At 36.2% G+C, this 21,708-nt stretch overlaps 1 protein-coding gene across 8 annotated transcripts in view; it reads left to right on the forward strand.

Moving 5' to 3' along the window:
- LOC141534133 (uncharacterized) overlaps positions 1-21,708 on the forward strand; it is a 59,844-nt gene that overhangs the window by 36,635 nt on the left and 1,501 nt on the right. For 7 of the 8 annotated variants that reach the window (XM_074253313.1, XM_074253283.1, XM_074253289.1 and 4 more), the window contains 4 exons: positions 16,791-17,133; positions 17,251-20,648; positions 20,828-21,226; positions 21,346-21,480. In XM_074253313.1, the coding sequence (XP_074109414.1) occupies positions 16,888-17,133; positions 17,251-20,648; positions 20,828-21,226; positions 21,346-21,480 (4,178 nt within the window). In that variant the 5' untranslated portion in view covers positions 16,791-16,887. The remainder of the gene's footprint in view (positions 1-16,790; positions 17,134-17,250; positions 20,649-20,827; positions 21,227-21,345; positions 21,481-21,708) is intronic. The other variant, XM_074253332.1, reaches the window with a different exon arrangement.

Consider the following 21,708-nt stretch of genomic DNA (forward strand, 5'->3'; position numbering starts at 1 on the left):
CAAGGTATTACACCCGCATGATCATCACATCAAATCACCATGATAATGATAATCGTAATCATTCAAGTCCGTAAGAACCCACCACTGAGCTCAAAGTAGTCAGTACACGATAAATAATAAATAGTATAAATAATTAACGCCGAGCAAAAAATCGTAACCTCATCGATATTCTTATATATATATATATATATATATATATATATATATATATATATATATATATATATATATATATATATATATATATATATCTGTTTTTCAAGACTGGTAATGCTCGGCAAACAAAATAAAGTACAACTACAGATGCCGGCTTTGTTATGTGCTAAGTTATTGGCAGTATTAATCACTCGGCAAACATTCATCGAGAATAATAAATAATAAATAGAATTAATATTTTATTGAACTGTGTGCGGTGTACTAGACTCAAGACTGACTAACTGAGTACAGAGTCTTGTCTTGTCTGTCTACGGTGTCTACAATATTTGTGTTGGTATTTCTTAATGATTTAAAGACACTAGTTAAATATTTGCAGAGTAGTTTAAATTAAATTGAGCCTCCATCGGCCAAAGGAGTAATGTAATGTACAGAGTAGTATTGATATGTATGACTTGTTGAGTAGTCAAAGTCCTTAGACAAATTAAAAAATAACAACTTTAATTTATTTATTAATTTTATAAATATAAAATATCATTTTTAACTTTTAATAATTATTTTTTTTTGTACTTTCTTAAATATTGACGTTTTTAAAGATATAAGCTCATCCCGATGTTACACTCGTCAAGAGCTTTCATTTGAGTACCCACATGCATTTTTATATATTTTTCATATTTACATATATATAATATATATAAATATATGAAAAATTGATGTGGGTACTCAAATGAAAGGTCTCGATGAGAGTAACATCGAGATGAACTTATATTTTTAAAAATGTCAATATTCTTCAAATCAAGACCTTTGCAATGACCCTAAATAATAATAAAATAATCATTTGATTAAAAAAAATGTCTATCAATATATTAAAAAATAAATTTTTGCTGGATTTAATATAAAAAAAATACAGAAGACTAGAATGTTAACACTAATTAATTAGTTGAGCAATAATAGAGTCAGAGTAACCAATTTAATTGCAGTGGACATAGAATAAAATAGTTAGTAGATGTAATAAAGCCATATGCAGCAACATTGTATTGTGGTTGTATATAATAGCACTGTTCTGCAGGGTGTTCGCTATTACTTTGTACTATTAATGTTATGTATGAATGTACGTAGACGTTATGTATGTATTATATGTTTAAAGCAATAACCAAGGGAAACACGCATGTGGGTCGCGAAGATTGCAGCAATTGCCACCGTACTGCTTCCACAAAGCTAAATCGTTGCGTGTGCTTTCGCCATACGCGTAATTGCTTATGCACGTGCTATGCTGATGTTGATGCTAGCTGCAGTCCAGGTTATTCCCCTCTTTTATTCCATTACCCTCTGGCTCTTTTAAACGATCGCTAATTCATAGTATTTGCTTAAATATTTACAACACAATCAATTATTCGCCAAGTGCTATGCATACCTTTAGTATCTATTACGTATATTCTCTACGTAAAATAATTCCCGTCTCGGATAATTATTTCGTCGTGGGGATCCGGGTGCTTTTTTTCACTGATCTCTAAAATTTAACCAGTCAAGTTTCAATTATTTTTCCAGTTTAATTCGATAAAAATTTACCGATTTATTCAGTGGAAATACATAAAATAATATGAGCCTCAATTATAATAATAAAATTAGTAGCAAAAAAATTAATAATAAAATCATTAGTAAAATTAGTGACAAATTTATAGAAAAAAAAATTTTTATTATAATTAAATTGATTTTAAAAAAAAAAATTTTTATCAAAAAAAAAATGATTCAATTTTAAAGAGATAAAAAATTGGTTGAAAAAAAGATTGATTTTTTTTTTTTTTTCAACTTTAGCCTTTAAATTGTTGAAAACATAAATTGTTGCACCGTTTAATGAGTTCCGATGAAAGTGAAAGCATCGAAGCTCAAAGGCGGATACAACTTATGTACAAGTTCCAACTGAAAGTGGCAATAAAACCGCGATCTACGTGCTCTTCCTGTGCTCGTCTGAAAATTGATTTAAAAAAGGTGTAGCCGAAACCTCGAATAAAATTGAATTGGGTTGTGTTATGGTTTATGGATGGATTGAAAGTAAATGGTCAAATAAAACTGTTACGTCCGGTGCGGTGAAGTAAGTGAAGAAATAAATAAAAGAAAGAAACTGAAATAAGAGAGTAGCAGAAGTTATTTTTCGAGATTGGTGATTAGCCAAGTGAAGATTGTACGGGGATAAAATCCTTGGATATACACTACACGGTACCAGGTATAAGGCATAAGGTATAAGGTATATAAATATATAAGTTTATATTTATAAAGCCTTACGAGTCTCCTCAAGTTAAGTGAAGAGACTCTCTATATGTAATCGTCTTTACTCTGTGGCGACGTTCCTCGTAGGAAGGCGCTAATTAGCGCTAATGTGCTCCAAGCAAACATAGGTAGGGCCGAAAGACCGCAAGGACGTTGACATTATCGTTATACACTCGACATACGTACAACAACAAACAACAAACAGCAGCAGCAACAACAACCGTGGGCATACGACCACCATTACAAGCCCTGCTGAAGAGTCTTACTCAACTTGCTCAGAGTCGCTTTTAAATTCTCTCTATATCTCTTTTACCAGCTTCCTCGGCCACGGCTAGGACGTACTAAATTCCTTGCATTCTTCACTTCCACACGGCTCCTCATCCCAAAGCCCACGGTGCAAATATATCAATAAATTTATTCTATTATATCAGTTTCATATTCATTCAACCGTTTTATGTTTTGCAATCGACACAATTTTCACCGCTTTGCTTGCCAGGACTTTTAAGGATATTAACGGGACAAACTGTCCAATTTAAGCGTAAAAAATTTTTTACTAACCGATTTTGCTTGAAAAAACTTAAAAAAAAATTAACTTGAATCAAGTAAAAATGATTAAACCCAAAAAAATTATCAGTTTAAAAATTTTTCTACTAAAATCAAGAAAACAAAGTTCTTCAAAATTATTTACTTGATTCAAGTAAATTTTTTTTCTGTGCATAATTTATAGAGAAAAATGAATGAAACTGGCTGGTGTCTTGTTCACGGGGTATAAAGGATCTTCTAGTACAAGAGAGAACCGGCAGATGCTGGCGGGGTTAAGGGAGAGATAAACAAGAGATTGTAATCTGGATAATAGTAAATTGTGAGCCACCCCGGGGATTCCCATCCTGTGCTCGGACACATTATTGGCCAGTCGGGTAGTGTTATATCCTCCTGTCCTCTCGCTATGTACGCTATGTACGCTGTATATATGAGAAATCTTTATTTTAAAACGATTATTATACCGGTATCGGATCGGGTGAAACGATTCTCGTGCGAGCTTCCATACTTCTATCTATAGCTTGTTCTAGGACTGAGAAACTTCTTCACTTCTTCACTTGTGCTTCTTTTCATCTTCTCTTGTTTCCACTAACTCTTGCAAAGCAGTTATTATAAAATTAACACCGCTCAACACTACCGCAACTATCACCCGGGTCAATATAATTTTCCGCAGACTTCTCTATTTATTGCACATTAATTACTTTAACAATATATCGATAATACAATAATCAATAATCGGTAAAATTCTTGTTTTTATATTCGAACAATATTGAATACATTTTTTCTATTAAATTTATGTTACTTACAATTTAATTGAATTTAAAACGTGTTTTATTATTCTTCAGGATGTTTTTCTTCTATTGTATGATTTAAAAGTGTTATAATCTCGTCCTGCAACTCTGCAAAATCGGTACGCGTCATTTCGTTGACTGGTTTGAAAGTCATGTTCATTTTGGCAATTTCCGCGATCATGTGATTGATTTGATCGGACGAAGCTTCCTTTAAGATTTCATTTGGTACTAGAATTATTTTTTCCTGAACAGTAAAGTTTGAAAGATAAATTTTTTTTTTTATTTTAATTTTTTTTAATTTACCGTCATAAATCCCGTCAACCATTCTCGGCCGATGTCAGTGATAGCTCGCGGTGAAACCTGATGATTTTTAGACTTTTTTTTATTAAATAATAGACTAATTTTTTTTTTTTATAAAATTTAATAAACATTAATTTTTATAATAAATAATAATCAATTAAAAAAATAAAAATATTTTTAATGTTTTTAAAAAATATTTACCTGAATTATTGCAACTGCAAAAAGTGTAAAAACAACCGACTTGCAAATCATTTTTAAAATACCTCAAGTATCAATTTAACTTAAAAAAATTTTTCTGACAGTAATTATTAAATTCCCGGGTGTTATATACTCAAACCCAAAGAAGTATTGACGTCAGAAAAATATAGTAATCCATATGTTCAAACAACTTGCTAATTTCTTAATTTTGATTTGTCTGGACTTGACAGTTAAATAACTTAACTATGTTCTATAAATGATTAAACTGTGGGTAAAAAAAATTTTCCATAAAAATTACGACGCACAAATCCAGACCCAAGCAGCACTTGGCTAAATACGAGCCAGTGAATAATAGACAAGATTTATCTACAACCGATCAGACACCGTAAATCAATTTAATAATTAAATTCACTCAAATAAATGGTAATAAAATATTGATGAGTCTCTAATAAATAGTTAGCAACATATTAAAAGTTTGTCTGCGATTTAGAATTACGGGGTAATTAATTCCGGGTGATTAATCATCCCGCGAATTGAGATAAAATTAACAGTGTAGATTGGAAATTTAGCCGGTTAGGTGGTTTATCCAATCTTGAGTTACCGCAGTATGATATAATGTTTCCTGAGGACTCGGGACTCGGGTCTGCCTCTACCTTCTACCTCCTATTAAGCTATATTTATATAAATATAAATATAAAATAATACAACTATCGCGTTTACTCAGTACGTGACAGATTCAACGACGAGATTCCTCCTGGAGTTTCCTCACCGTAAATAATAACGCTCGTGAGATTTTCTCAGATGATTCGACCCGCAACCGAGACCCACGAGCAAGTTAACGCACCAGAAGAACAAGAATAACAAGAAATAACGATAATAACAACAATAATTATAAAAATTGCAAGCTCCCGCACAACACCGCGTCTTTTCAACGGTTATATCATGAGTAAATTATTTAAGATTTAAATTACACACTAAATCTTTTAAATATTTTATCAAAAATCGAAAATTTTTACATTTTTCTGCGATTTAAAATTTTTTATACACTTCTGAAAATAATTTATTAATTTATCAAGTCTAAGAATTTTTTTTTCGACTCTTAATTAATACATTTAGAATTTAAAATATTCGCTAATTCTTATTTATTAAATTTTTTTTAAAAGAATAAAAATTAATGTTTTTTTTTTTTTTTTTTTTTCTGTTTCAAGTGAGTTAATTTTTTATTCACTTTAGGTGAGCAATATTTTTACTAAAAATTAAAAAAAAAAAACATTAATAAAATTATTAGAAATTTTTTAATAATTCAGAGAGTCTTAAAAAAAATTCCATACGTGATTTCACTAACAAATTTATTCACTAAAGATTTATTAAATTATTTAATGTTAAAAATTGAGTCATTAAATACTAACAAATCTTTAAATAATTTCTTACTATTTAAAATTAATAATAGTAATAATAATGATGATGTAATTGAATATTTAAAGACAATTGACCAGATAAAGAATAGAGGCACTTAACTGGTGATGTGATTGGAGTGAATGAATAAGACCGCGAATATTAAAAAAAAAAAAAAAAAAAAAAAAAAAAAAAAAAAAAAAAAAACAGGAACAGACAAAAAGCGTACGACACTAAGTGTCACCGGTGGTAATGTATCATTTGGGTGTCGGTGACCCTAGAGTCTGAAAAAGACAAATAATGTACACTAAAAGTGATGTGTTACGTCGAATGTCCTGGTCGTGGTTGTCGTCATCGACGTCGTGGTATCGTCGTGCGTCTTATTAATGATTTCGCGAAAAAGAATCCATAGAGCATCATCAGCGGCAGAAAGAGCAAGCCCGTGACGATCTATGGGGCCGGTGGCCTCGATCATCACCCCATCAAAACATTCCAACCCGACTAATAACCTCTAACTAGATTCTCCATTATTTCTTTCTGCATTCCCGACAATACTCATCACCAGATGGATTTTTATTATTGCCCGTCTTATTTCTTATTCCATCAGTTCAGAGCTCAAATTTACTCTTACTTCTCATCCTCCGCCATACACCTATACAATACCTTTCTACGAGGTTTCTTTCTTTGTGGAAATTACTTAATACATTTGTTTCTGTCTCTCCTCAACGTCAATTACTATTATGGTCACTCAAAGCCTCCGCAAGCTCACAAGTTTACTTGTAATATTAATATTCAATAATATTCAATGAAACAGAAGACTTTTTTTTTTAGAAAATGAAATTTTCTCTAAAAAAAATCTTTATCAATTTTTTCATATCTTGAATTTTTTTACCAAAATATCAACATAAAAAACATTATTATTATTATTATTATTATTATTATTATTATTATTATTATTATTATTATTATTATTATTATTATTATTATTATTATTATTATTATTATTATTATTATTATTATTATTATTATTATTATTATTATTATTATTATTATTATTATTAACAATAATAAACCCTTAAAAGTTTGAAAATAAAAGCAATAAAACAAGCGGTAGGTTGATTTGATGCAAAGTAGCATTCGCCTAAAGGTTAAACCTCTTCCGAAACAATTAAAAAGTATTAATATGCAGGCACCCGAGAGTTATAGCTGCCTAGAGGAAATTCTTTAGCAAGGAGGAGCGATCTATCTACCTCCACCATAACGGCTGCCTATCGAACGAGAACGAGTTTAAATTATAGTCGGATCTACACCCCAGCAATCTCCCTCCTCTCGTCTCCCGACGTGTATAAATTCCAATTTATTGGTTCGAGCATATTAATTACGCCGCGACGCGTTTGTGGGTAATAGCGCCGCGGAATTGCCAGCTACCAGCTCCGGAGATACCACTAACCGGCACTGCAGGTGCAGTTCACCCTCTTCTCCAGAATTTGTTTGCTCGGGCTTTTGCTCTGCAATGAATATAGAGATGTTACGTCGAATTTACTCACATCTCGCCCTCTGCAATCACCAGGCCGGATAAAATAATTATTTTCTCAAAAATAATTATTATCATATCATTAAATCTACAAAAATAAAATATATATTTTTTAAAAAATTCTTATCCATACTATTTACCTATAATACTCTTCGTAGACTCGAGGAGGATTCAACCCAAGCGACAAAGTGGCGTTAAATGATTAATTAAGAGATGCCAGGACGCTTAACGTGATTTACGTAGTTTAATCACGCACGCAATAGCAAGGGCCGACAGTACACTGCCAGCAATCCTCTCTATCTTTCTCAGTACCTCGGTACTCCGGATAGTTAATCTGTTTTACGCTCAAACGAAAGAGAAGAGACTCATCCTTACTACTATTATATACAGTGTACACTATCTATGATAGTAATAGTAACAGTGAGCGTCGATGCGACTCGACACCGGACATACATCATGTACCGAATAAATTATGTCACTCTCCTCGGTTTCCTTCACCAGCGTACTAGTTTCAGCTCAGATTTATTCAAATACATGAATAATCACTTCCGTATGACGTTTGCTCGCATTTCAAAGGTGGATAGTTTTAAAGTTTAATGAATATTAAAATATTTTGAAAATTCGTAGGAATATTTTGGTTCAGAGAGAATCGAGGGAAATTTAGAGTAAGCATAGATTTAAGTATTTTCTTGAGCTTCTCCTGGGATAGGAACAAGACTAGGGAATTGTTGGCGGTGGCGCGATATATTACCCGTATGCCTCTTGGGCAAAGGAATGGAAGACAGAATGAGACCCGAAGAATAGAAGAGTCCACTCTGGACGGCGAACAACGCGGAGAGAAAAGCGAGCTCTTACTGTACTAGAGCCGGTGCCAGAGAAGAGAGCAGGGTAGAGAAGAGGCATGAGCCATCCAGGAGGATCTCAGCGTCAATTAAGCAAGAGTTGCGAGACAGGCTTAGGACATATACTCGCGCAATCTCCATTTACCTCGGCGTGCCGAGAGTTTAAAGAGTTGATTTCGAGCCAGAACCAAGAAATGTCCTCTGCCTCTTTCTTATTCAGTATTTATTGTCCAAGCTCCTCCTCTACTTGCTCTATTCTTCATCCTCATGCAGCTTCACTTATTTTACTGAGAGTTACTTACAGTTCACCCAACAGCAACAGCAAGATCTCGGAGCAATGTTTTGTTGATCTACTCTTACTTTTTTAAAAACCAGATTTGCTACAATGTACGAGCCACTTCCTCTTTATTTCCAAATTACGAGCGTCCATGTGTATGTATGTGTATATGTATGATATTATATCCATACAAGAGAAGGATTTATCTGCACGGGTGGTCTTGCTATTTATATTACATATCGCGTATCTACACATCTTTTATTTATCTCTACTCGGAGTCATTAACACTCCTATCACTAATCTCGAGCTATCATATCGTGTATTTTCCGGTGGATGATTATCAACACTACCAGTACACCAAACTATAACTAGCAACTAGTAACTACAACATCAACATCAACATCCGTTTATTAATTCTAGATCGCTCATCATTTTCCATGGTGTTTTAGTAGAAACCCGGAAAAAAAAATTTTTAATTTAAATTCTAAATTTCTAAAAAAATAATAAACTAATCAACTGTTTGGCCTAAAAATCTTGTAGGGGATGCAAAAACAAATCAATTTGTATATAACAATCATTAGAAATAAATTTATCGAGAGCTTAGTATCGAAATTCTCGATGCCGAAAAAATGGACCCTAATTTCTTATTCTTTTAGGCTTGAAACGAGCGCACTATTTAAATTTTTAGTTTTTTCATAAAATAAAGATTGATTTTATCTCTTGTAAAGAATCTTCAATTTGAAAATTTAGAAAAATAATTTTAATTAAAGATATTGTCTAATTACAATCAATTTTAAATAAAAATTTGATAAATTTTTAAAATATTTAGTAAAGATAATAATTCTTCCATGTCTCGCTTTTCACAGGAATTTCAACACAGCTTTTGCCCCATCATCAGGCCATTCATACCTAACTAACTCATAATATACAACCAAGAACGAGAAAATGTAATACTAAGAAGGTGATTCATTTGAATGATCTTTGCGTTACACAATAGCTTGTTTTTTCCCGACCTCGACTTTTACTTCAGCCTTGAGATACTTTCAAACACGCGATTACTCCTCAGACGGCTCTTGCTAGCTTAATTAGTATCTCAAAATGGGCTGTGGTCTACGACTATTTCCACGATGGCTCAATCCTCTCATCACTCTTACTTTCGGGCCTTTATAGACCAAAATCCCGAGCCGAAGACTCACTTCTGAGTCTCATTTTGTAAACCTGCCGAGTTTGAAAGGACCCGTCTTATTGAACGGCAATAAATCTGCCGGAAAGTCAGAAAATGGAGAGGAAAATTGCTGTGAGCAATGGAAAAGGTATTTTAGACAGGTGAATCACTGAAATTCTTGCTAAAAAAAATTTTCAGGCCGTTAGTTTTTAAGTAACTGTCTTCGGTGTTACTTCAGCTAGGTGGTTTTAATTTTAAGTTTGTGCAATGATTCTAAACTGTTTGTTTTAATTGCAAAATTTTGGAAAAAAAATTTTTTACCCTCGTAAAATTAAATTTTAAAGTGTCTAAAAATTTATTTCAAACTATATAAAAGATTTTTGTTTAAAATATATTTTAATTATGGTTAAAATATTAATATTATTTACGAAAATTGGCCAAAAGTAAGTTTCATTAATTTATTTTTTTTTATGCGGAAAATTTATTGAAAAAATATTCAATTAAAAAAAAAAATCTAAAAATTAATCCGTTAATCTAGAACTTGACTAAAAACAAATAATTTATCTCAACTGTAAACTTTTTATATCAAATCTAAAATCGTATGAGTCATCAGCGATTAAATTTGTCTTGAACAAACTATTTGTAAAAACTAGAAAGATAATTTTTATTAACACAGATAAGCGAGAGATAAAATTCCCTGATCCGAAAAAATATAAAATATTAAATAAAACATAATATATCATTTAGATTTTTGAATGTAATAAAATCCCGGAGAGTCGTTCCGCGTGAACAAAATTTCCGGGAGTATTTGTCATTGCGATGCGGAGATACATAGCAACCGAGAGATTGGTTAAAAAGCAACTACAACTGAGTGTATAATATGAGCGAGTAAAGAGTGAAGAGCAAGAAGTATGAAAGAAGTAAAGCCAAAGGAACGATGTAAGAATTGCAGGATAGAAGAGAGCATTTACACTGCATCAAGTTACCTTCCTGGATTCATTCACTGGAGAGCCTTCAGTTCAGAATCAACTTTCATGAGTGTAAGTGCTCGTATTTGTAGAAGAGAAGGCAGACCGATACGATTTAACATTAAACAACTAAATCTTGCTCAATTCACTTCCGTTCTCATAGAGTTGGGTTTATTTATCGGTTTTATCTCGACTACACGAGTAGGATTCGATTCGATTCGATACCAAAGTACCAGAGTACTTTTATTTATAAATTAAAGCATTTAATTATTGAGTTGTGGTCTGGTAAGGGGTAAGGTCACTAAACCCGTTAAGCAAGTGTCATTATCACCCATCATTGCTATGCATAATCTTGCATGCTCAATGCCTGTTAGCCCAACGACAAGATGCCTATACCGCAATTGATTATTATATGCATATCCCACTATTTATTCTATATCCGAGGTTAAATACTGTATTACATACATACCCGGTATTAAACTATCAATGAGGATATTAATCGGGTACTTATTCAGACCAGATACATATTTTTCATTTATACACACTTATAACCTTTATTTCAGAGAGAGAATGCCATTTTATAATTATTGTTTCCAAAAATTATAATTCATATTTCGGAATCATAAAAGTCGCCATAACTCCTAAAATAATGACTTTAGGGGCAAATTAGGCCATTCTAAATCGACCAAAATTTGAATTCGTGTTTCCGGATCTTTAAGTGGCCATAACTCCTAAAATAATGGCTTTAAATGCAATTTTAACCACTCTAAAGTGTTCCTCGGTAAATTTCCTACAAGATACGTTTGTGTTTTATGGAGAAAAAATTTTTTTTTTCGGAGATATCGGGACTTGAAAAAAATTCGAAAAATCGAAAATTAAAATTTTTGACTCTCGTCCATAAAAGTGGCCATAACTCCTTAAATAATTGCTTTAAATGTAATTGTAACCACTCTAAATTACTCCTCAGCAAATAGATTGAGAAGAAAAGGTGATAGATCATTTCTGTAAAAAATTTAAGCATATATTTTTTAAACAAAATTAAAATATCATAATAAAATTTTGATAAAAATAAAACTCGACAATTCGTAAATAAAAACAAAGCATATTTGTCGAGCTGAATAATAACATATAACATAAAAGAATGTAGAGGCGAAATAAATGAAATAACTAAAAAAAAAAAAGTATACCAACAACAGTAATAAAATAACAATTCCAAAAAAATATCCTTAAAGAGGAAGTCAAATAAACCGGTTTGAATTGATTTTAAAATATTAAAAGACTCGTCATTCACACTATATATTATATACTATTTACTATTGGCTGTTGGACTCCGGAGTCGCGGTCGGTGTGAGTCCAGATAGGAATTAACGTGTGAGGTGGTCATGGAAGTATGTAAGGTGGTTACAGCAATTATTTGTCACGCACTCTGCTCGTATGCTCGTACAGAGCGAATTTTCGTGCCGGGGATCGAGCAAAAGGAATGGCGGCTGAAGAGTATGAAGATGAGCTGGATGCTGGAAGCGTGAGAGCAAGAGAATACAGAATACGGGAGAGAAATCCGCAGCTGGGAGCGATTTAACGCACCAAATTAGACACGCTGTCGGCTAGTTCAGATACGTTGGCTCCATATCCACTCACACTTTGCTGAGGATAGGCTAGGATAGAATTGCCTTGCTCAAGACTCGAGTTAAGTCTCGAGAGTCCACCCGGAATAAGATAAATAGAACAAGACTGGATCGTATACTTCTGGTTTGGCTGGAGGCTGATGCTCCTTGCTCTAAACTCTATACTCCATGCTCCCTGCTCCCTGCTCCCTGCTCCCTGCTCTATGCCTCGAGGAGATTCCACCAGAACCCCTCGAGCGTTAAGAGAAAAATTCACCAGTCTTGGTAGTTGTTGTTGTTGTTGTTGTAGATCCAATCAGAGCTTAAGCTCCCATCCGAGATCCAAGGAATCGACTAGAACAAACTCTCCTCTTTTAGTTGTGTGCCATAATACATATTCTATCTTTGATCCGCGATTGACGATCAACCACGTGCTCAAGACTAAGACCAACACTGGCGAGGCTTAAACCCACGCTGAATAGCTACGCTGATGTCTGAGTAATGCCAGAGGGAATATGAGTAGGCGTCAGATATCGAGGATGGCGCCATCGCCGACCTAGTATAGAATATACACCACCATCCACCATCAAATGTCGTTTAAACTTTATCATTAAATCCCACCACACATCATCACCATTATAAACAAACTAGATCGTCCATTTATTGATAAAATTAACTGGGCTGCTACATCGCCAGACGTAAAGTTTGCTCATTGATAAAAGGATTTTGCAATACATTATTTTATTAATAAAGAAAAAAATAATAAATATTTTCTTTTCTGCAGAAACTTTGAGAAAAATTAAAGAAATTAAAAAATTTTGATATCTTTTGAACGCGTGGCTTGATTTTGATTTTTTTGACGGCATTCGACGCGGCTTTTCAAGCAGAAAAAGTGTATTATATAAGGTTTCGATTCGATTGGTTGAATAATTTAGAAGTTATCTTTAATTTTAAAAATATCAAACAGGAAGTTGAAATAAAAATTCTTGAATGTTGTCAACAAATAAAAAATAAACTGAAGGATTGAAAAATAAACCTTGAAGAAATATTGAACAACCTATTTCCTTTCAATTAAATCAGATAATATTTAATATAAATATACACCTGACTAATAAATCATGAATTTACTTAATTGCTATTACACTTCTTCAGATACGTAATCAATGTCATAATCATAAATAAATAAATAAATAAATAAATAAATAAATAAATAAATAAAAAAAAAAAAAAAAGGATTAGTGGAAAGGAAAACAGAAACTCATAAAAGGTTAGGTATTTCCATAAATATATATTAATGACCAGATTGATAATGTTTACAATTTACAGTTTGAAATTAGCAATTGACATATCAGAATCTGTGTGAGTGACTTGACTCTGTAGAATGTATCGAACCAAAAACGAAGCACACGGGTCATTTTCTCAGCAGAGTTTCTGTTTGATAAACCTTAAAGATAACTGCGGGCGTTATTTAGTTGACGTGACGAACACAAAGTGCCAAGGCGATATGTTGCATGGTTATAATAACTCAAGTTTCCGGATCCTGTCGAGAAGTCATCGAACCCCGCAATATAATATAATATAATATAACATAATATAATATAATGTGTGTAGTAAATCAGTAGTATCACGTGTGTAAGTGTGTCTGGATGCCTAGAAGAGCTAACCGATAGTTTAGCTTTATTTATTTATTAGATTATTTCCAGAACAACTTATAGTTCCTATCCCCGGAGTGACGGGAACAAGAACGGATCGGTTTAGCATACGTAATTGTCACAAGTCATGAGGATTAGACCAATTGATTCTTGAAGACATCCTGGTACAAAAAAACGTATTTAAAAATTAAAATATCAAAGATTAATTTGAAGAAGACCATGCTGCGGAGTCAATGACCAAGCAGCGGAGCAATATAATAGCAAACGAGATTAATGCAATGATATAAATAAAAAAAAATGTTATTGCAAAATGACAGCGAGGTTCAACACAATACAGAACATATTTAGCAGAAATAACATTGAATTGATTCCCCAGAGGACGAGAGAGCATGAGGATGTTACAGTAATTCTGTAACTGCTTAAGAGCAGTCTGTACTGTACCAACTTGATCAGTACAGAGTATAAGAGTCTGCTCACATAGAAACAGAGGAAAGGGGGAAACGTGTCGTACGGGTTGTTGGTCATTGGTTGCTTGAACAGTACATACTACCTGATACTCCAAGAGACTGAGGGCCACGAGTCTGATCTCTTCCGACTGGTGTGTGTCTGACGTGCGAGTAAGAAAGAGATCCAGATTGAAAAAACAAATAAAAGAGCACCCAGACACATAGGACACATTCTACTCCTCCTTCTCTTGGCTTATTTTTCCAGTTTGGTTTTTTTTGTTCCTCGGTAGCACAAGACACTCTTATGCCTTATTGCAGAGTACCAGTACCTTCGCCGCATTGCAGAAAACGCTTTACTGACCTCTACCTCCGCGCAACTCTATATCTTCAAGCCTGCAAGACACAACCACTTACGTCACGCATTTCCGTTAGCTTCCCGATCTATCGTTGCTTTTTCCAGGTTCATTTTTTACTTTTCCGAGATAAAAACCGCATTGTTGGATTTGCTGAGCTGTTGGCTTGGTTATTTTTTGTTCATGATTCTCAGACATTAAACTCAGAAAATCTACGGTCATATTTTGCTTATTTAATCTGCTATTCAAAATTTACATAAAAATATTTAAAGACTTTTGCGACTTTAACCGATTTTGGAGAACCGTTACTTAAAATCCGAGGGCTTACGAAATAAAAAGTGAAACCTTTGTTGCACTAAATTTTTTTAGCATTAATATCTTTAGTAATCTGAAGTCTGGCATCATTTTCCACCGGATGGAATTGCGCACGAGTGCCTCAAACATCTGCTACACGAGTAATTTTCTCTTGAGCAAACATTTATCATTCTCAGTGGGCCGCTGTCATGCTAGACCTCACCAGAAATAAATAATAAACTCTTATAATTTTAGACAAGTTGATTGATACTGTAAATTATTGATTGGCTTATCATCATTATCCAGTACCAAGTACCAAGTACCAAGTACCAAGTATAAGTGCATAACCAACTAATATATCTATGAAGAATCAGCAACCTGTAACTGATCCAACAGCTGAACGCTATAAAATCTAAAAGTAATTTAGATCCAGATAAAAAATGAAAATAAATCCCGGCAATACTAAAAACAAAACTACGGAACATTTCAATGCATTTTAATCGATAATTAAATGTGTGGTGTGGTGGGTAAAAACACTTTCGCCGGTCAAGTATACCGGCTTGGCTCTAACGAGTTCCAAATGAAATAAATTAAAGATAGAAACACCTGATCGATACCCCAGGGAGCTGTTCCCGACGTGCTAATCTTTTCCAACTATCTGCCGAAGCCAATAGCTCTTGAGTCGAGTTTAACTACCAGCAACCAGCAAGTACAACTATTGCAACCTGGTACCAGCTTCAGTAGAGTGTAGTCTTGTTGCGATGCAATGTCACTTAGTCGGCCTTGCCACGCTTCATCAACTGTATCTACTTCTACTAAGAGGTAAGCTTACAGCCGGATGTTGGAATCTGCTTGGAACTTGGAACTTACAGACTACAGATCGCGCGAAAACTACCATAGTCATTCAGCCGTAACTCCGAGATTAAATTATATCTTGTATTTCTCTTTTGCTTCTTCGTTCATCTATCTTTTCCATAAACACACATACATACATTTATTATTCAATTAATTAATTAATTAATTAAAATACTTAGTTTTAATTTTAATGCAAATAAAATTACTTAAAAAAATTTATTCTGATGTCTTAATCTCTAAATAAAAAGCCTCGTTGCTAACAGGCGTTACTGGAGTTGCTAGGGGGGCGTGGCTAAGTGTCAGTTGCTAAGTAACTGTTGCTAGGGGGCGTAGCTAGGCGCAGTTGCTAAGCAACGATTGCTAAAGAAGAGGAGTAAATATTTATTTATTAAATTTTAAATAGAATTTAGCAAAAATGCCTTCTGGGTTTGGCTGTGAATATTTAAATAGAATCTCAAAGCCAGACTCAATGCACGATAATTTAATTTTTTATCAGACTCGGTAGATATAAATATATATATAAATATAAACCCACAAGTTGGTATCGGGAAGTTGGTTGCCCGCCAACACGACTTTTCTTATTATTTTTCCCGGCGTGTCGGTGGTCACGAGTCCGGCCTCCCGGTCGGGGCCACTCATCGGCTAGCGGTACTTGGAGTCTCCTCGGTGCAGGTTGGGCAGGTGTGCTCGGACCTCTATACTCTGTATACTGGTATCTCGTATGGTATATGGTGTATGGCGTAGTGGCTCTTCAATGGAAAGAACAACGCAAAGAGAGGTGTGCAACGGCAGGGACGGGTGGGCTTACTTTCGAAGAAGGTGCATCAGATACGCTCCGCGGGGAGCGCCGAGACAAGAGGTTAATCCGTGTCTAACTGTAAGATAACTCGCTTGTCCGGATCGGCCAGACGTAGACGAGGCTTTGCCTGTATTCTCATCCTCTGTCCGTCTTTTTTTACTCTCCTCCCTCCTGCCTCTTCGAGTCTTCTGCACTTTATTTGCTCTTCCGAGAGTCGGTGCACTTGTTGTGTCTCCATACAACACACACGTGTGTGTGTTTCTTCAATCAACTTGTCCCAAATTTATCTTCATTGAGAATCTCTTGCGAGCAAGCAGACTTGTTGCCTTATATTGAATCTCTTTTTTTACTTTCAGGTGCAGAAAAATGTCTGAGGATCCTACGAGCCCATAATTTACTCAGTAGAAGAAGAAGAAGAAGAAGAAGAAGAAGAAGCTACCAGTTTGCTGAAAAATGGGAAACAGTAGTTCACATCACACTGCAGCGGTGGCTCAGGAAATGGGTCGCGGATGGACTCAGTCCTTTCCGAGAGAGCTCACCAGGCATCATCATCATTCCCAAGCTCCTGGACACAAAGTTTTACCCGAACCGCCGAATCAGCGTCTCAGGGCAACTAACAACGGAAATATTATTCACAATGGTGGGACTATTAGTGGTCGAAGACCCTCGGCGTTTACTCTTCCACATGATCTTAATAAGGTAATAATTTATACTAGTAACTATAAATAAATAAAATTTCGATTTATTAAGTAATAACTTTTGTTAATATCAAGATTATTTTTTTCAAGTTAAAAAGATTACTGATTTATTTTCCAGCAAGGAATATACCGGAGTAGAAGCACTTCAACCTCACACATGGGCGAGCCTCGACCGCGCAATGACCTGGGAACTCAGCACTGCTGCGCTGGTCATTACCGTCCTTGCGACGGAACCTGCCGTGAAAATGAAATGATAGAAATAAAGAGATTTGGAAGCGAGCCAGATCTTCGGTATTCTCCGGAATCGCGACACCCGCCGATGGACCGTCACTCGGGCTACCATTATCCCGAGCGTGAGTCCAGAGAACGGGAGAGCAGATACCGCGGAAAAAAGAAGTACAAAGCCCCAGCACCGCCTCTGATTAACGCCGACGGGTCTTCGCCAGACTCCTACAAATGGGAAATTATCTCTCCAGAGCGTGGCAACTGCTGCCGGCAGGAAGAGGAGCCCAGCTCCCGAGGTATAAAGCCGCCGCCTCGTAAATCCCGGCTGTTTAAAACTCGTGCCGAGACTAAGCGTCAACAAAGCAGCTGGAATCCATCCGGGCAGCAAGACTGCCCGGACAATATTATTGAAAGTGAAAGAGAAAGAGAAAGACGGTGGGTTAATGACAGACACCAGCAGCATCAATCCCACCAGCATTTATCTTCCCTCTCTAATGGCAAGGAAAATGGCAGACCCTGGCGAGAGTACCACGAACAAGATGACCACGGTCAATGGACGAGGGATGAACGGAGGAGCTCTAAGAAATTTGACGGAAAGAATACTCTTCAGAGAAGCCTCAGCAGTCCCGAGTTCCAGGCAGAGCTGATGCAGGTAGCGAAAAAGGTTCGCAATAAACTAAACTACAATCGACGCGTGGGACCCATCGGCGCCCCCAACGAGCTCAAGCATGAAAACCAATTATCTAAGTCGACGACGTTTATTGATGCACGCAAGAACAACCTCGGGGACAAAAAATACTCAAGATCCAAGCAATCACAGGCGCAGGAGAACGCCGCAGTAAATAATGACTCCCGAGTTGATAGACGTAAAAGCAGAAGTATGGAGCAGTTTGATAATAAATGTCAGGAGGTTAGAACTTGCTCGAGATTCTACGAGGAAAGAACCTACCAGGAACAGCGCTCCAGAGGTGAGAATAGAGTAATTAGGAGTCAGGAAACCCGCTCCTACGAGGAAAGGAGAATGGATAGCCCTCGCGGAGTCCATAATTCAGGCGGTTCTGCTGCTAATGGAGAAAAATCTATCAAGCACGGTGATGAACGCTCGGAAAATAATCCTAGGAGACGCAAGGTCTTGGAAAAGTCAACGACCTATGAAGAAAGCGTGGTCACCACCAACGAGTCCAGCCAGAGGAATAAGATCAACGGCAGGCTCGAGGACTTTCACCACGAGGACCGGAGGAAGGAGTCTCAGTTTGACAGGAGGAATTCCAACAACAGAGCCACCGAGATTCTCGTCTCCAAGATCACCAGGAAGAGCGAGGAGACAGGGGAGCACATGAGGACCAGGTCCGAGAGCCCCGCGATGCTGAGAATAGGCGTCAGGGGTCAAGGATCCGGTCGCGAGAGCACGCCAGAACCTCCAAGGGCCAAAGAGAACAAGGTCAGCTCGGGCTCGGGTTCTGGTGTCGCTCCTGAGAACCCCAGGAAAAAAAGAACTGATGTCAAGGACTTGAATTATAGAGACTGCGATAAAAGATGGTCGGAGAGTAATTCTGCAAAGATTGAGAGGGAGAGGGAGAAAATAAAAATAAAAAATAGTGAAAAGAGCATTGTTAAGGAGTCTAAAGAAGTCGTGGAGAAGACTTCTCATTGGAATTTGAGTAATGGCGTGTCACCCAAGTCTAAACAAACAACGGCAACTACAACTACCAAGACCTTTTATACCCAAGATAAAGATTACACGGGTTCTTCGCACCACCAACAGATGAGTGACAACCAAGGGGAAGATATTGCGCTAAAATTACGGCCGACTTTGCCGAAAAAACAGCTGGAGATACCGCGATTCTCTCCATCAGCTGCCTGGAGATTATTATCTGCTCAAGAGACACCAGGCCCAAATATGAGCACCGCCAGCGAGGAGATTCCGGTGATGTACGAGGAGCGAATTGAGCGACTCGCGAGACCACCGCGATCTTTAATTGCCATGGAACCGAGAAGTTCTCACGACAAGTCTGGAGACTCTGGAGTTTCGTGCGACGCTGGAGTTCCCAATGACGACTCCCTGGATGTCACTGTCGGCAGATTAAAGACACAAACTGATAACTCACGCCCGACTTGGACTCCTCAGCAGGATTTGGGTGAAGAGTCCAGCAGCGACGCTGGAGTTGATTCTCCACCACCTATGGCCCCCAGCGCTAAATTTCCACCTCGAGCTCACGTATTCTCGCTTTCTCTGCCGCGAGATGACAATCGCCACTGTGTTTATACAGCAGAGAAGACCAAGGACCCGTCTTTTAATTCTCTGCAGAAGATTAAGCGGAGCTTTGGGCTAGGAGCTGGCGAATTCGATAGGAAACATCCTGGAGAAACGCTGGATGACAATTGGCTGCTGTCTACCAGTGCTCCTACTTCTTTGCAGCACAGCCAGGCGAATCAAATTAGAGAAGTCAACGGAGGAATTAATGGTTCCGGTTGGGACGGCAATTATGCGGCTGAAGACTTTGAAGACGAGGCTCTGGATGAAGTTGACGAGAAAGCAAACTTCCCAGTGGTGATGAAGCCGCCTTCCTTTTCGTACCTCGCTTCTGGGGGACATGTCATGTATTTGCCGGCTTCTAACGATACCGAGCATCGAACTCAGAGTCTCAATTACAGAAATTCTGTCGGAGAAATTAGTGTAAAAATGAACAATAATATCAATAATAATATTAATATTACCTCGAAGAATTTAAAATCAAATGAGCCGGTTAAAATTTGTAATAAAAATGGTTTTATAAATGGATTTGCGAATGGATTTACCAACGGTATCAGCAATGGATTCATCAGCAAATTGGCCTACGACAAGGCTAAAGAACTGGGATTGCAGCGTGAAAGGTCCTTTATGGATTTGGGAAATAAAAATAGGAAATATCCAAATTTCTCAAAGTCTTGCGAGAATATTTCGGAGATGAAGCAGCGGAGCTACTCCCCGGTCAACGGCAGTCCTGAAAGTCTTCAAGATAAGAAGATTATTAATGTTAATAATGAAATGAATAATAATAATTGTAGAAAGATTTCGATCAAGCCGAGTCCCAAGAGTAAGAGGTTCACTTTTCAATCGACGGTCAGGCAAATCGAGCGGCGAAGATTGGCGGAAAAGCTGTCACGTGAAGCCGAAGCTAAAGAACGACAGAGGAAAAGTGAGTTGGAGGCGATGCGCAAAGTGGAAGAGGAGTTTCAAAGGAAAAGAGCTAAAGAGAAGGCTAATATTAGACAGCAGCTTAGATTGTACAGTATGGATGAAAACTCTAGGTAAATTTTTATTATTTTTTTTTTATTTATTATTTAAAATTACAATTCATGATTAATTATTTTAAGTTTTGATATTGTAGCTAAAAATATTGGCCCTATAAAAAATTTTTTAAACAATTTTTTAATAAAATAAAATTTTATTTAAAAATTATTACATAAAGCCTGATTAAAATTTTCAGTAGTTTACCTCCGGCGTCGGATAGCTCTCACCTGTCTCGAGCAGACCCAGACGGAGCGCCGTCCTCGTCGGCTTCCTCGCCAACTTCAGCACCACCCGGAAAGCTTGTGAACAATCGCAAGGGCAGCGTGAGCAGCGACGAGTATCATCGTAAAAAAGAGTGCCGAGTTCAGCAGCAAAACCAGAAACAGGAACCGAGAGAGTACAAGGACTATCGGCCGAAATACTACGACTGGGCACCCAACAACGAGTCATCCTCGCACCTTGAGGTCAAGCAGACTACGGTACATCCTAAGATTGTGTGTGACATTCCTAAAAGCTCTCATGTATTCGTAGACGCGAATATTCATACGGGAAAACACGCCAATTTAAATTCAACACCACGTTCAGATAACTACAGGTTTGTTTTTTTTTTTTTTTTTTTTTATTATTTTATATACCTACTTGTAATTGATAATTGTCAATAATAAGCAACAATTATGACAATGACTGATGGTGGAAATTATTTTAAAATAACAGGAAAGATTTCGCACATGGAGCGGTAGCTGCAAGATCGTCTCTAGCCAGCAGCGATAGTGAATTATCACAGCCAAATACCCGACCGCATTCACGGCAAAATGGCAATAATAAAAATAGCAAACCTGTTCGTACTAGGTAATTTATAAAATAAATCTTAATACCTTATTATTTATTTATTAAATTTAAATTGATACTTTGCTTCGTCCCTATGACCTCTAATTTAAATTTTAATGACGTAAAGATTAGACATTGAGATAGGATACGAGTGAAATGATGCTGTTAGCATTTGATTATTAATTAATCCATCAAGTATTTATGTTAATGACATCTTTTGTGCTTTTAAAAGAGATCTATTATGAAATA

This window comes from Cotesia typhae, unplaced genomic scaffold, assembly GCF_013202065.1.
Source record: "Cotesia typhae breed Kobodo isofemale line unplaced genomic scaffold, CoteBio_Ctyphae contig_123, whole genome shotgun sequence".
Classification (NCBI taxonomy): Eukaryota; Metazoa; Arthropoda; class Insecta; order Hymenoptera; family Braconidae; genus Cotesia; species Cotesia typhae.